This window comes from Phalacrocorax carbo, chromosome 10, assembly GCF_963921805.1.
Source record: "Phalacrocorax carbo chromosome 10, bPhaCar2.1, whole genome shotgun sequence".
Lineage (NCBI taxonomy): Eukaryota > Metazoa > Chordata > Aves > Suliformes > Phalacrocoracidae > Phalacrocorax > Phalacrocorax carbo.
In genome coordinates this window covers 20,029,987-20,046,059 of record NC_087522.1, presented here as the reverse complement: position 1 = coordinate 20,046,059, position 16,073 = coordinate 20,029,987, and the positions used below count along the sequence as shown (strand labels likewise).

At 44.3% G+C, this 16,073-nt stretch overlaps 1 protein-coding gene across 5 annotated transcripts in view; it reads right to left on the bottom strand.

Moving 5' to 3' along the window:
- The window catches only part of SMOC1 (SPARC related modular calcium binding 1), a 135,240-nt gene extending 119,372 nt beyond the window's left edge, over positions 1 to 15,868 (bottom strand). For all 5 annotated transcript variants that reach the window (XM_064462340.1, XM_064462342.1, XM_064462344.1 and 2 more), the window contains exon 1: positions 15,574 to 15,868. In XM_064462340.1, coding sequence (XP_064318410.1) covers positions 15,574 to 15,681 — 108 coding nt within the window. In that variant the 5' untranslated portion in view covers positions 15,682 to 15,868. The remainder of the gene's footprint in view (positions 1 to 15,573) is intronic.
- Positions 15,869 to 16,073: the final 205 nt, after the last annotated feature.

Here is a 16,073-nt window from a genome sequence, read left to right as displayed (position 1 = left end):
ACACTTACAGCTCAGGAGTACCCAACTAAGCTTGTTATCTGTTGCCCTTAATTGCCAACAATCTTAACTCAAGCAGTGGTGCTTCTACAGCTAGGAGAGACCATTTTTTCCCTGCATGAATTGTTTTATTTTATTTAACACTTGTACTTTCCACAAAGTCCTGCCAAAAGGCAGCAAGCAATGCAAGAAAGGAAGTACAGTTTTATTACTGCTTTAAAGTGTAAGGACAGGAAGTGCTTGTGAATTACTGCAGTGGCATAGCCTTCATGAAGCTTTGGGAAACAGTCTGGTAAGGGTTTAAACCCTCAGATTAAACTGTTACAGAAGTTGGCAGATTCAGGAAGCTTAAAAAGGCTTATTTCTATCCTGTTTGAAGACTGACCAAAATTACTAACTTCTTGCTGTCCAGCAAAAGGCAGAATTTAAATACAACTACCAGAGAAGGGTTTTAACCTCTAGCAACAGTAAAAACTTGTTAAGAGATAAGAGTAGTGAAGTTTCGGTCTTTGATATACAGGATATTTAAGCAGACAACGTAAGTATTTGGGCAATAGCTTTTCTTGAAGCTACTTCTGTTCAGGTATTTCATATTCCTTTCCACTATCAAGCACACAGCACTAGCACTGTCATGTCAAGCAATTACATGACAAGTTTCAGCACCTGCAACTTTAAGAGAAGAAAATTGCTCACAAATTAAAACTAGTGTAAAGTTTTATCATGATTCTATGCCTCACTGGATAGCACTGATGTAACTCTAGCTAGGCCTTTTGCTGGTAAGGGCCAAACATACTTTCATCAGGGGATCAAAGCATGGAGGCTTGCCTACACTCAAGGATGCAGAACACGAGATCCAGATGTTAGAGATGCTCCTATAAGTTTCCCAGGTTGACATTTGTGAGGAGTTACCATATCTGGCACCCTTCTTTCAGAATCATTCAGTACCATGATCAGTAATAGCACTTCTTCCCATTGTTAACAGTGCACTCTCTTCCCCTTCTGAACAGGGAAGATGAAAAGCCAGTTGTAGGTTTGGCTAAGACAGCCTTGCAGTGCCATACCAAGATTTGGAGGCTCCTCAAGGAGCCAAAACTCAGAAAAATGAATGGCATCTAGGTGCTTGAATTCTTGGGTGATTTAGCACCCATCACCCACCCAACTCACTGCCAGAGAACTTGCATCAGTACCCCATGATCTGAAACATCACTGGTGTGTAGAAGCTAGAATCCCAAAGAACTTCAAGTAAGGTGATCAGGCTTTCCACTCCCTTACTATGGAAGTCGCTCACTTCCCATAAGTCACTTACACTAGGAGTAGAATACATGTTAGACTACATCTTCTGAGTTTGTTCAGGTGTACCAGCACCTTTCACCACAAAACCATACACAACTTCTGCAAGACATCCACACTGCCTTGACAAGGATTACAGCAGTTGACTTCAGGGCACCACCAGTTTGACCGACATGTGAACTCCATATTGGTAGTACTTCCAGAAGCGCAGGCACATCTATTGCTGACTCTACTGGAGGCTTTCCAGGTCAAGGCAGCATTGCTTCTTCAGCCAGTAGACTAACAATGTTGGGTTTATGTGGCAAGGTTTTGGTAGCAGCATGGTGCAGAAGTGGCCTCTGTGAGAAAGGGTCAGGGGCTGGGCCATGCTGGACACAACTGGCTCCACAACATAAGCACTGCAGACCAAAGGTGAGCCCATCAGCCAAGTTGGTGGTGCCTCTGAAAACATACTTAAAAGGCAAAATATCACATGGCAGGGGGAAGTGTGAAGCCCCAGTACAAACAAGGTCAGAAAAGGAGCTATTCTAGATACCAAAGCAAAGATTCCTCTGCAGCCCATAGAAGAGACCATGGTGGAACAGGCATTGCCCTGCAGCCCATGGAGAAGATGCCATGCCAGAGCAATTGGACATTTCCTGAAGGAAGCTGCAGCCAATAGGGAGCCTACAATGGAGCAGATTTTTTCTAGAAGATTGCAGCCCATGGGAAAGACCCATGCTGGAGCAGGGGAAGAATTGAGGAGGGGTCTGGCAGCTGGGCACCATCAACCAGCCACAAGAAAAGCAGAAACCTTTCCAGTTTGCAGATTCTAGGCACCATCCTCACACTTCAGCTAGGAGCTGTCCGTCCCATTTAGTCCTGTGGATAACTTAGTGCCATCTTGCTTGTCATTAGAGGTGACCGTAGCATAAGTGAGACCTAAGAAATACAGGGATAATTTGAAATCTAGAAAGGAAGCTTTCCCTGGCATAAATGAGTAGTAAACCAGCAAATAAATCAATTAAGGGAATAAATGGGGAATTAAGTTAATGCAAATTATTAATTACAGTTCTGTTTAATCTCATCACATTGACTGACACCAAGTCAGAGGTTCTGAGGTTTCCCATCTTTCCAGGAGAACTGTTGACCTTTCATACTGATAAAGAAACATCTGCCTTTTGTTTTTCTTTTCTAGCCTAAGAGCTTATATTGCAGTTACCATAATGGATCTAAGCTTCAGTTAAGACAGACACATGCCAGAATGCATCTAAGCTTCAACTAAGAGACGCTCGCCAGTTATTCATTCAGCCCTCCACAATTGCCTCTTTAGTAGCAGTGATTCAAACTCTACAAGTTCTTTGAGTCTTAAAGTGGGATGACTATAATCTTACTCAGTGTCCACAAAGACTTCCCCCAAAGGGGAAATCACACTTAAAGTGAAGCTTCCTACTAAGTCAAGCTCACTGTCTGAAAGCAGCCTCTGCATACAGCACTAGATTTAAAATAGATGTTGCCCTATAATACATCTAGAAAGATTCCCAAGAGCCAGCTGTACATTCTAACCATCATCAACTGAGAAAAACATGACACTTAGTACCATCAGCTTTCTCCTCAGGGATTACCTAAGACAGAGGCATGTCCCTCCCTAAAGTGAGGGGAAGCTTCCCAGTTCTTTCCCTTCACTTCAGGGATCTGGAGCTCCAAGCCAAGTGCCCAAGATGAATAAGAAGCCAGACAGCAGCTTGACAAGAGTTGATATTGCAACCCAGCAACTGCTTTATCAGCAAAAATAAGGACAGAGTTGGGGAATAAGGAAGAAGTAGTCCCTACTCTTCAGGAAAGGGATTCTTCCTCAAACCCTGTCCCCTCCCTATTTTAAGAGTTTTCATCTATTCAGAGCCATCAAATCTTAACTGCAATTTAGCACAGGGAATTAACTGAGCAAGCTTTGTCACTGTCAGCATTTATAAATGCTGTCTTCAGTTAGTATCTTGTTGAATCCAGCAGTGACTTCATTCAGATGCTTTGCGTAAACAATGCCTGCACTGGTGTCAATCACTTAAAATAGATGCCAAGAGAGTCTTGTATTTTTACATCAGCATCTGCTAGTGAAACAAAAGCCACTAGCAAGTCCCACTAAAGCAATTTTAGATAAGTATGGTTCTACCCATCTGAACACTGGCATGAGATTTAACAAGATTATCTCTTCTCACTTGATCCTAATTGGTTGCCTTAGGAAATGCATGGATATGCATGAACATTAGTTTGCCATACAGCAAGGAGCTGAAATGCTTGACTTAGGTTGTTTATGGTAACCCCTAGCTTTGCTTTCTAATAAATACTAACTAGAGTCAAGCCAAAGATAACACACTATTTTGTCCTCCTAATCTGAGGTGACCTCATCATGTCTATCATCAGCCTTCTGGCACTTCCTGAATGAGTCCTTGTCTTCTTCATGTTTCATGCAAGGTGAAGACAAGGAGTAAGAAGCAAAAGTCACCTTTAGCTTCTGCTCTGACAAGCTGCACTTAATCACTGCACTGAAAGGTTGGTTAAAATTTTCTCAGCTATAGAGATGTATCAAAGCTGAACAAACTGAAGAGCATGTCAGGTAGAAAATGTATGTGCAGTTTAACTTTATTTACTTGCCCCAGTGATTTCTAAAGAAAAGCATGAATTCCCAAAGTTGGACTCACCATTACCAGGAAGGCTTCAGGCAGGGTTCAGCAAGAACTACCAAGTTCAGAACTGTTCTCCCACTCTCCTTGCCCTGCCTGAACAGAGGCAGACACAGAGAGTACACATCTTGGAGGGCACGGAGCAGAGTTTGACAAGATTCTGGACATAAGGAAAAAGCTAGTCAGAAGCTTTTCATCTCTGGCTATTCTCAACGTGATGCTATCAGTGGGCAGGTTAACATGGAGGCAGTTATAGTAGAGGCTCTCCACTTCAGGTCAGATGTGGACATTTCTTAATAAAAGCAACAATCAGCTAAGAGTTGCATGGGACACCTGAGAAGGCATTAAGTTTAACAGGAAGAGCAGTCACTGTGATAAGATACCTACTTTTTTTAAAAACATAGGAAAAAAGAGATATGCCTTTGGAACTCAATATTCTTTGCTACAGAGAAAAACCTGCTGACAGCTGAAGTTAGACTTTCTATTTAAGACTGTCATTCACTCAACAGCACAAGTGTTGCCTGTAGTTTTTAAAGTTTCAACTTAAATCAAGTCCTTCTCTTTGCAAATTGCATGGGGTTTTCCTACTGAACTACTCCCATATATGCTGAGGCTCCTGGGGGGGGAATCCCTGGATTATGTGAAGCAGTTGTGGAAGCTTTGTTTTTAGTTTGTCTTCATGCCAACAAACTAGAAGCAAATCTTGGAGGCTTTCAGGTAAATTCTTAGAGTTCCAACAGGAAACTTAAAACATTAGTTTACTTCTGACACTCTGATCTAGCTTGAATAGCTGGTGAGTCTCAAATCTTTGGGCTCAAAATGTACTTGTCATACAACTGGATCAATTCCAGAGATGTTGAAGGGCAAGTTTAAAAAAGTGCTCAAATTTACACAAGTGTGGCAGATTTTTTCCTCCCACTCAGTTCTAATTTCAGCACCAAAAAACTAGTGTTCTAGAAACCATACTGAGTTTTTCTGAAGTTCACTCCACAGGCAAAACTCAGTTTGGAAGCTGTGACTGAATTTGTTTTTTTAAATTACTTGCATGCAAGAACGACACACACATGAACCAGGATAGTTTCATCCTCCTCAGATAAGAGCCAACACAGCTACTTATTATAGCAGACAGATTTTACAAAACAGAGCAGATGAGTTAAGGAGCTTTGTCCTATGGGTGTTTTTACATCCAGAGTAGGAATCTGCAAACCACATACTGCAGCATGTTGATGAGCAACAGCTAGCTTTGGTTCCAATACCACTGCCAAAGTGCTTCAGGTAAAGCAGCACTTTCTCTTTTGTGGTAAAGAAGGGCTCAACTTCTTTCTGTTCCCAATCCAGCTAAGTCTGGAACACCTTTAGGTATCTATCATTCACAAAAATCCTGCTATTTAGATAGTCTCATTGACAACTGACAACAAATAGTAGGAAAGCATCAGCAGCCCTAGTTTCACACTGACTGCTTCCTACTCCCCATTCTATTCACTCTCAAGAGGCACCTATACTAGTGACAGCATGGCAAAAGTTTAATTTGACTAGTTATTTAAAGATCCATCAGCCATCCTAAATGTAATCCTGATTTTCAGGGTGTGCATAACTGATAGGTGAGCTGTGAAGTTCAGGACAGTTCTTGCAATTAGATTTTAATAACTCTGCAAGTTTTAAGGGTAGTAGCTTAGGTGATAGCCCAAGTCCAGCAGAATACAATTTTTTCTATCAACACACTTGTTACTTCAAAGGAAGTGAGAAGAGGACAAAACCTGGCAACCTTAGAAAACTTAAGTCTTCAACAGCCAGTAACATCCAGACTACTTTGGAGCCAACTGGCCTGTGTCAATGTAAGAGTCCTTAATTTAAAAAGGAAAACTGCCACCAAGTTGGAGCATAAAGCACTTCCAGAGTTCACTGTGAAGAGAATGTTCAGCTCCCTGGAAATTCCTGAAGATGAGCATCCAAAAAAATACATTTGGGCTGACATACTTCCCGACAATGGATTTAACCATGATTAATACACTATCATCAGCAAAGTATGTTTTTGTCCATTGTGAAGTAGTAGCTGCAACTTCTACAGACACTTCTACCATTCCAGCTTAAACTAGGAAGACTGAAGTGAGTGCAAAACCCATTACTGCCACTGAGAGAACATCCTGCCTCAACAGAGCACGTCACCACCAGCTCTACAGAGCACCTAACAAGCTAAAGCCTACAGAGGACAGCTTTGACTTTCAATCCTGCACCTAAGGGTATGATTCCTGGCCCTGAAAATACTGGCTTTATCTCTATAATAGTAAAGAAGGAAAGATATCCCATAGACACTGACAAAGTCAGAGGAATGCTGGTAGCAACTCTGATAAAAATTCATAGCAAATTCCTTCAATGTCTACCCCCTCTTATAGGAAAGATGAGCCACTTGTTAGATAGTATGGCCACCTGCCACCACTGAAATATCTCCTTCCACGATTAGGTATTACCTACTCATATAAGCAGTAGCAACTTTGCCATCACTTCAGATTTTACCTATAGAAGTGCAGGACAGCATCTCTAGAATAACCTGAGGCTTCTAGATACAGCAGCCAAATGCACCATTCTTTTACAGTCAAGAAGTAAACCCATGGACCTGTACACATGTGCAGTGCCTTTAAGATATCCTATCCCACAGGAACCACATTCATAAGCTAAGTTAAAGCTCTAGCAGCATAGATTCCTGCATCTAGCATAATTTTCAGGAATTTCAGATGCATTGCATCTAGCTGAGGGCAAATAACACCACTACCAGCACCACCAAGAATTCAGCTGGCTACAGTTTACTACAACAGCAGTAAGATATGGCAGCAGTGCTGCATTACTGCCTTACACCAGATCCCTTACCTGACAGAACTCCAAAGCCTTGGAGGTAGGTATTGGTATTGTTTAAGTTAAAAGGGTGGAGCAAGTTCTAGATTGACATATTTTTAGATTAGGACACAATGGGAAAAAAGGGAAGTTAATTTTGAACTGTGTAGCAAAAAGGAATGTTCATGCAATGAACAGTGTTGTTCATTTTATACCTATTGGTCTTTTATGGACTTCTACCTTAGAAGTATTTTACTTCCACTAAGAGAGAGAAATGTCCACATTAAAATTCAACTTTCCCTTACAAGTTTGGAACAGATTATCCTCTAGTGTTCCAGACACATTTTTAAAAACTACTTTTGCTCAGAGCTTATCTACTTTTGCAACAGTTGCCTGCTCACTTTTAAGAGTAGAGGAATAAGCCAAATGCAAAACTCCAGGCAGAAGCCAACAAGAGTTACCACCACTCTGTATGATAACTAGACCCAAATCAGAAGTAGCTACTTGGCTCAGATAGAAACCCCTTTATCTGGCCAGTATCCACAAACTCCAACTCATTTAATATCCTCCACTTGGAAATTACACCCAAGAGCTTCTGGTTTTTTAGTTCTTAACTTGCACCTCATTCCACCAAGTATTTATTTAAGCCTAAGTGTAGACTGCATGTAAATCCGCTTCAAAGAAATAGGATGGGAAATGGTTTGATGTACCGGCTGGAGTAGGCTCTTTAATCTTCATGCTACTCAAGGGAGTCTATACTACAACAAAAGATTATCATCCTATCTGCTTCTGACTAGTATATATCTGGTACACACAGAAGCAAGATCTAGAGATAGCGTACATCTGGACATCTTTCCGAGGAATGTGTCCCTGTTGTACATGAAAGGGTACCACTACCCCTACCAGGTGTTTTCACCTGAGGATTCCTCCTTAACTATTTGATTCCTGGTTCACTCCCCCTCTATACCAGAGGTAGCCACACTGCTGCTGCTGCTGCAGCCCAAGGAGCAGCCATGAGTCCACTCAGTTTCATGGTAGACACAGAACATAAGATAGTTACCTTTACATTAAGACTGCATTGGTTTGTTTTAATTTGCTGGAGTGTCAAGCCCTAAAGTATTAGAATTATCACTGAAGGATCAGATGATCTCATATTTCAGGTTTTCTATAACCACAGAAAAAGTTCTTAACCCACTATTCTGGAACTCCACAGGAGTATAGAACAGGCACTATTCCACATACCACAAGGAGCCCAAGTATAGCAGCTGAGGTAGTGGACTTTTCTCATCAGAAGGCTGAGCAGGGCTTCCCCATGCAATTTAAGTGCTAGATCTCACTCATGGAACAGGGAAGAGAACAGGGATGGACAACATTTTCCACATTCCTTCTAGTCTGTGATCCAGCTAATGGTAACAGAGGACTGGTAGCCAAGAGAAACTCTGAAACAAAATCTGCCCACTAAGTGTTTGGAACCTCTCCTCCCTATTTGAGGATCAGCACTTCCCTCTGGATGCGATTCCAACTATCATTAACTGGACCAGTGGCCAAGAAAAACCTCAGAAAAGTTATTTCATCTGTCCTACTTCCCCGTCTTTCTTATTCCTACATACCTTCCCTTCTACTTCCTGTCATTCTTTCTATCAGAAGCTCACTCACGAGAAAGCTCTCACCTTTACCACCCCCTCAGCACCAGCTTTAATCAAATGTCTCAGTGGCACATAACAGCAGGCTTCTGCCACTCTGGAAAGGGTGAAATTACATTCTTTCACTTTGCCATAGGACTCAGAATAGGGAAAAATTATGTTAGGCCAACACTCTTCCAGCAGAGGATCAAATTTAACTTTAGACTGAAAAGGGCTGCCATGAGACTAAGCCAGTCTCAACAGATTCAGTTTATGCCTTGCACAGAAAGAATGTTGCACACCAGCAGTCTGCTTCTTTCCCCTTAGCCCCCCAAGTTAAAGTGTTTGGGGAAAGGCAACCCAGTTTACAGACCCATGGCGCAGTCTGGGTCCATACTGAGCAGTGCAGTACTCTGTGGCACTTACCCACATACTACTACTGTCCTGCTCACATTCATTCATGTTCTTCATGCAGAGGCAGTAGTTGCTCCTTCAGAACTCCAGCTCCGTCCCAGGAGGGGAGTCTGGGTGCCCATGGCAGAGCACATTACCTGCCTACGCACACCAGTTTCTGTATGGCTTCTTCCACCTGCGTGGAGGAATCTGCCAGCAGTACTGATGGGTAGCTTGTCTAGGCTTTGCTGCCAGACTCTACTTGACAAAACTCTGAGCCAACCTTTAATGATACAGCCTCTGTTCCTATAGTAACTAGTGTTATTTTCTCATCTCTAGGCACAGGTGCTTCCCCTCAAGGTTTAAGTTTGCTCACATTTCACACCTACCACTCACTTCCCCACTGCATAGCTACGTGCCACTCCAAATGAGAACACCTGTCAGTGGGCCCTCAAAAGCAACTGGCTCAACCACAAACCAGTAGGAGGCAAGAATGCACAAACCCAACATGCAGGCATGTCCTCCCTAGCAGGCTACAGCTGGGAGACTGCCAGGGAAGCATTCGACAGTACAGGCAGTTGGATGCTTATGGGGGCTTCTAGGGCACTGCTCTGAGGACAGAAGCACAACTGCCCCAGAGAACCCAGCATGAGAAACATCTGGCAGGACAGCCTTCCACCAAGGCTATTACTCCAGGCTGCCACTGGCACCTTAGTATCCAGTCAGGCCCAGGCCTGTCTTAAGGCTACCTTGAAAGGGTCACACAGACTAGAGTAAGCCAAAGCCTCTGTCACCCCTCCCCATGCTGCAGGGACTATGCTTCCAGCGTATAGGCCTTTCACTCAGATAGTACAGCCTTCCCTCAAAGCAATTCTTGTAGGAGAACATAATAACCATATTTGTCTCCACAACTTTATCACATGTGTATTTATATCACAAAATAGCTTTTGTGAGTGAGCAGGCCTGCTATACAAGGCAACGTATTCCTCAAATGAGCAGATAATTCTTCTCTAATGCTCATTAATATCACTAACACTATTTACAGTGTTACTACAGCATCCCACAGGGGTCTAAGTTGCATCAGGAGGCTACTGTGATAAGAAGAAAAACCATCCAGGACAGGATCTCAAGGTAAGGCCTCATCCTGAAGGAGCTGACCAGTCTCAGGCTCAAGAGCTGCTGATAGCCGACATGAGGTCACATACAGAGAGCTCCTTTGTATGGTGGGTGGTTGGTTTCACTGGCCTGAGTGCAAGCTTTGCACTCTGGTGTGACTAGGTACACCTTCCTACTGTTACTCCCGTACAGCTATAACGCCTCCCAAAAGAAAAAAACAGGGCAGAGTTGCATTCTCAGTCATCACCAGAAGGGTTTCTGTGCCAGAATACTCTCTCCTCGTATTTTCAGACAGTAAAGACACCACACACAGAAAGCTTCACAGGGCTCACATGTAAACTGCTGAACACAAGCCTTAATTGCTCATGTGAGCCTGTCAGAAGAGGGAAACAGTTACGTACCACATTCATCACATCCTGATAGTTTCTCTGTGTAAGCAAACATCTCACACTGACCTCACACCTTACCCAGAAAGCTCCAGCACAGAAGTGATTCACCCACAGCAATGGCAGCCTTCAGTGTCAGGGCAAGAACTTCACAAGTGGAAGAGCTTCTTACAAACAAGCATAGGAAGCTTAGAGTCCTACCAACGCAACGACAGTAGTTAAGCTTGTAACACAACAAAAAAGTAGGCTTCATAGTTCAAGTCACAAGTTAACATCCGCTTCTCTGCCAGAACTTCACTTGATGAAGAACTATAAACTACCCCCCTACACACCAAGCTTGGCTCTAGATCTGCTGTGTCACAAAGTCCCTGGATATTGTGTCAGCCTGGATATTGTGGCAGCTGCTGGGGGGCCCTGACAGGAAGCCATCATGCTGTCACACAGGAGGCTAAGTGTGACAGTCAGCACAGCAGCCTTCAGGGATTAGTTTCAATTTCACCTGTATTGCCTCCATGTTTAGCTTTTAATGTGAGCATAAAGTTTATTGTGTAACACTTAACTGCTCTGTCAGATGTGCCAGCCCCAGAAGAACTGGGGATTTAGCAGCCAAGTAGGAGACAAATGGGGTTTTGTTTGTTTGGGGTTTTTTGACATAGTAATGTCGCAATTAGTTTGAGATGGCAGGATAAGAACATCTAAGATATTTAAACAGCAGTATTAATACTTCAGAGCTACTATACCACTGAAATGAGGTTTACAGTCATCTTACCAATTGCTTCAGGCCATCTGGAAATAAAAGAAGCCAAGACAGCATTTGCTCTGCACCAATGGCAGTGAAGATTACCTTAGCACAGGACTGGTGCTAGAAACCTGAAAACTAGTCCAAGAGGTTATCATTGTAGGTGTTCCACCAGCTACAGATCTTGCTGCTACCACCAGCAGAAACACATGAGCAGGTTTTTTCCCCTGTATCAAATCTTTTGGTGGCAAGAAATCTTTCATTAGCAGCAGAGGTTATTAACATGAACAACATATTCCCGTAGCCAGCTCAGAAGCTCAGGCAGTTAGAACACCAACTCTAAGACTACACAGAGCAAGTCAGATCCTACAGTGTTCACCCACTTAGAACAGGGCCTGCTGTTTCAATACTAATGTATTGGAACATAATGTTTTAATACTTCTCCACACAAGAATTAATCTTGTTCCTCAACACAGTTGCATAATGTATAAAAAACAAGTCAGATCAGTTTCTTTAGTACACATCAAGGAATTCAGCTGTCTAATGTTAAAGGTCTAAACAGGAACAAGGAGAGGGAGAAATAATTACTATAGCTCTATATACAAGTAGAGCTTCCACTTAGGTGAGAACATCTCTCACCCAAGAAAAACAAGAGTATGTGTAACCAAAAGTTATTTGCCACAGAGTAAATCTGTCCTGTCAGGGGATGCTTTTCTAAAGACTTGCCTTCAGGTACTTATTCCTTCATTAAAACAAGTATCTCCAACAGTATGGAAATCTAAAACATTAAAGTGCTTCAGTTGTTACTTATCAGTGTAGACCTTTGCAATGCAGAGTGATGATTAAGTTCCAACCAAGAAACAAAATTCAGTCATTGAAAGCCTATCCTAAGTTTCACTCTTCCATTCTAGATCTCCTTCATATGGAGCCCCTTGCTTTATATTTTTTATCATATGTCCTTTTCTAATTTCTTCCCACGATGGAGAACAGTCTCCCTAACTTTTGTAGAGCATGTGTAAAGACACCTGCTTTGTGGAACCCACCCAGCAGGGCTGCAGTGAGAACATACAACAGAACACAGGCTCCTTGGCACAAGCTGAACTGGAAGGTTTTCCCCCCCAACCCCCACCATCTCTAACCAGCATGCCTTTCAAGGAGGGATATGGCATGTTTCCATGCACGAAACTAAAAATAAAGTTATAGCGACTGCCCTGCCCTCCCCTTCCATTTCTTAGTCCTCTGCAGTAGGACAGCTTTTAACTGCTGCAGTTACGTTCTTCACCTTCTGCAAGCACCCACCATTTTCCTGTGCTAGTATTTGTCATTACTGCCACCAACAGTTCTCTGCCATAAATGGCACAAGTTCATAACGGTCAGGCATTATACTCAAAAAGCAGTGGGCCTACATAGAACTATCCTTCTGAACTAGAAAGGCAAAGGTCACAATTTATTGCCCAGATTGGGGGAAACAGAGATCAGTGGCACAATCTGTTTAGTCTGCTATGAAAGAATACTGCTCAAATGCACCACACAGTAGGAGATACAAGAGCCAATGCAGTCAAGCTCCCCATCTATCCCTTTGGGGTCAAGAAGTGGAAACAACAAGACCTGGCTGTCACACAACTCCACATCTCATGCCAGCAGAGAGAAAGAGGCACACAGGAAGATAATATGAATAGAACGTAAAGCCTGATTATCTTTTTCCAGAAGGCAACGTCTTTCCGACAGACATTTTCCAAGTATAGTTAGTTGATCACTACCACAGTGCTCTTTAGACCTACAAGAGTAGAAGTGACCAAGCAATTGCTTAACACAGCAGAAGCCTTTCTGGAGACTGCCAAGTGAGGAAACAAGTCACAAGAGCCTTGGGCTTCCAAGTTATTTCTAAGGCACCCAAGATATTACACTTCCAATGGTGCTTCACTTGGGACAGTTGTTAGTAACTTTCAGTGGGCTACAGCATATGTACAAAAGCCAGATGTTTCCTACAGGCCACTGACACTTCCCAAGTCTGAGAGATTCATGTCACTGCTCATAGTTTTACTACAACAGGAAACAGCAAGCTTTGTACAACACCTTTTGAGAACCCGAAGTACCTCAGCAGGCCAGTAGATACTAGCTGCATTTGTAGTTTACCTTCATATTCGAGTAATCACCTTGAACTAACTCACTTCATCCAAAAGTTTGATTCCTTATTGGCACAAGAGTTTAGATACACCTATTTCTCTTCAATATCTAGTTTTTCATCATTTTCTGCTAACAGTAGCAAGCAATAGTCCTCTGCCTATGTATTCAGTGACAGTGCTGGCTGCCTAGCTTCACAGCAACACTACAGTAGTAAGAGGGAAACACAAGAAGAAAGATAGAGAACCTGCTTCAAACATTATTGATGCTCCTTTAAACTCATTGAGTAGGATCAAAAACTGCTGTTCACCTTTAAAAGCATCTCAGCTTCCAAATATTGTAGTTCTAGCACTTACCATACAGAAGAGAAAGTGTGAAAGGGTAAATATCATACCTAGCAATCGAACACCTACGGGATCAGACCCCAGAACTGCAACACTGACACACACACCCCCCACCCCCATCCAGGGAGGGTTCCTGACAGGAACAGCAACACTGGTCTAACTCGGTAATCATCATTTTAAAAAATTAATAGTAAAGAATTTTCTTGTGTACGTTGGAATCTAATGTATGGCACCTTTATACTAATGACAACTCTACTGGCAATCTTGCCTAAGCACTGGAAGAGATGAAGCTCAGGGGCTTACATCAATCAACATGGTCGCAAATGAGTAAACCAAACTCGCCACCTTCACATGCTCTTAAGCATGACACTTAGAAGGGTGAGAAGACAGGCTTCATGAGTTAAACATCCTGGAAGTTCACAGCCTTCCATTTAAGAGCTTGTAAGTTAAAACTTTATGGCACATATTTGTGCAGAACTGTAGACGTTGGTACTCACAGCTGATATTCTGCCCCAGTCATGAAGGGAAAAACAGCAAAGTCGGAGTAACAGCAAAGTCAGTTCACTTACTTCAAGCAAAAAGTAAATCAGTAGTCCTTTGTGCTTGGTTTTCCACTCTCCTGAAGGAGCTCCCACTCCAAAGATGACACAGCACAGGGAGCAATTAAACTGTCTTGTAAAGTACAGTATATAAAAATGGCATACGTGGAAACTGTTTGATAGACAGGCTTGGTGTGCAGGTATGCACTTCCATTGGTTTTTTTTTATTTTGTTCTTTGTTTCAATTGCTTTTTATTAAAGCATTTAGATACTAGTGCTGATGAAGGGCCCTGGTCATCCAGCCAGACTCTTACTTATCACCTCAAAGCTCCTCTCTCCTTGACACCACTCCAACTTTGAGGTTTACACTTGATACTGGGTAATACAGATATATGCACAAGCACCCCTATGTTTCCCCATCCTTTAAAAGAGGTCTCCAAGAATTTATGGCACATACTAGTTCTGATCTGCCACGTTCCAACAGTTGCTGTTACACATCTGGCCGTAAAAGAGGCTACACAGCACAGCTGAACACAAGGACACCAGTGCAGCCAGTTCACTTTCCATAGGCCTAAGAAGCATTTAATAACCATCACAGTCAAACAGCACTTTTATTAAAAAACTAGAACATTGCACTAAAGCCCCTTATTGTTACACTTTGGCTGAGTAGGGATTCCAAAGACTCCTGGTCTTGCCTAACAATGGTGTAAGTTAATTAGGTACCTCATTTCATAACATTTCAGACTGATGGGTCAAGAATGCACATGGTCAATGGATCCAACATGCCTGCAGAAAGACCAAGTTTTTCCACTTACCCAGAGTTGTGCTTTTATTGCAGGAGTGGCTGAAGAACAGCTACTGTTTTGCAGCTTTATAATTGAAAGCTCTCGTGCTACTCCAGAGTGGTGCTGCAGTGGTAACATTAGCTCACTGGGAGGACCATATTTAGAAAAGACGTATGGTTCTCCCCCAGAGCAATGTAATAGTTTGGTAAGTGAAATTAACAGCCACAGTAAGAGTCAAACATTGTCAGATTAAAAAAACCAGCTAGGCTCCTACAGGGAGAAGTCTGGGTTGAAAGTATCTAGCTTTATTGCAGGGATTCATTTAATCCCTACTTGGGAACATAAAAAGAGAAAAGTCCTAGAGCTATGTGCTGGGAACAGGGGCCACATTAAACGCAAGACGAACAATATAAAAACACAGCCTGCCAACCTCCCCCCTCCCTTTTTCTCTCCCCACAGTAAATACCAGCAAGTTAATACCGGTGCATATACTTCGCGCATTCAGCCGGTACACGGCTTTCAACGTGCGGGGAGGCCCTTGCGGGGGCCGGCGCCCGCGGGGAGCGGGGCCGGGGGGCGCTGCGTGCCCGCCATGGCCGGGGGCGGCCGGGGCTCCCCGGCGGCGAGCGCCGGGGCTTCACCTGCAGCGCTGACAGGCGCGGGGGCGGCGGGCCGGGCGCAGGGCAACCTGCCGTGGCGGGGCGGGCGGGAGACGGGCAGCCCCGCCGCCGGGGCGGCGGCTCACTTACCCGGGGCCCCGTGGCTCGGTGGCCGCGACCCTGAGGCAGATGCACCAGCAGCAGCAGCGCCAGCAGGAACGGGCGAGCCCCCGCGCTGCGCCAGGCCCGCGGCACCATCGTTCCTCGGGAGGCAGGCGGCGGGGCAGCTGCGGGACGGCGGAGCTCTGCGGCCACCGGAGACGGCTCTCCCGGGCGGCCGCCCCTCAGCCCAACAGCGGCGGAGGCGGGAGGGTTGGCGGGCGGCGTGCGCGGTGCCCCAGGCCAGCTCTGCCCCCTCCCGCCGCAGCAGGTCACCCGCCTCAGCCATGGGGGATGCCCGTTATAAAGCCGAGGCGGGGCGGGGCCATGCGGCACTGACTGCGGCGCGCACCTATCGTAGCGCGCCCGCTGCCGGCTGTAGCCAATGGCGAGGCGGCAGGGCCCTCCGCCCCGCCCCGCCCCGCCGCCGATCCCGGGCGTGAGGCGGGCGGCGCAGGTTGGCCGTGGGTGGCGGCTTGCAGCCGGCGGCC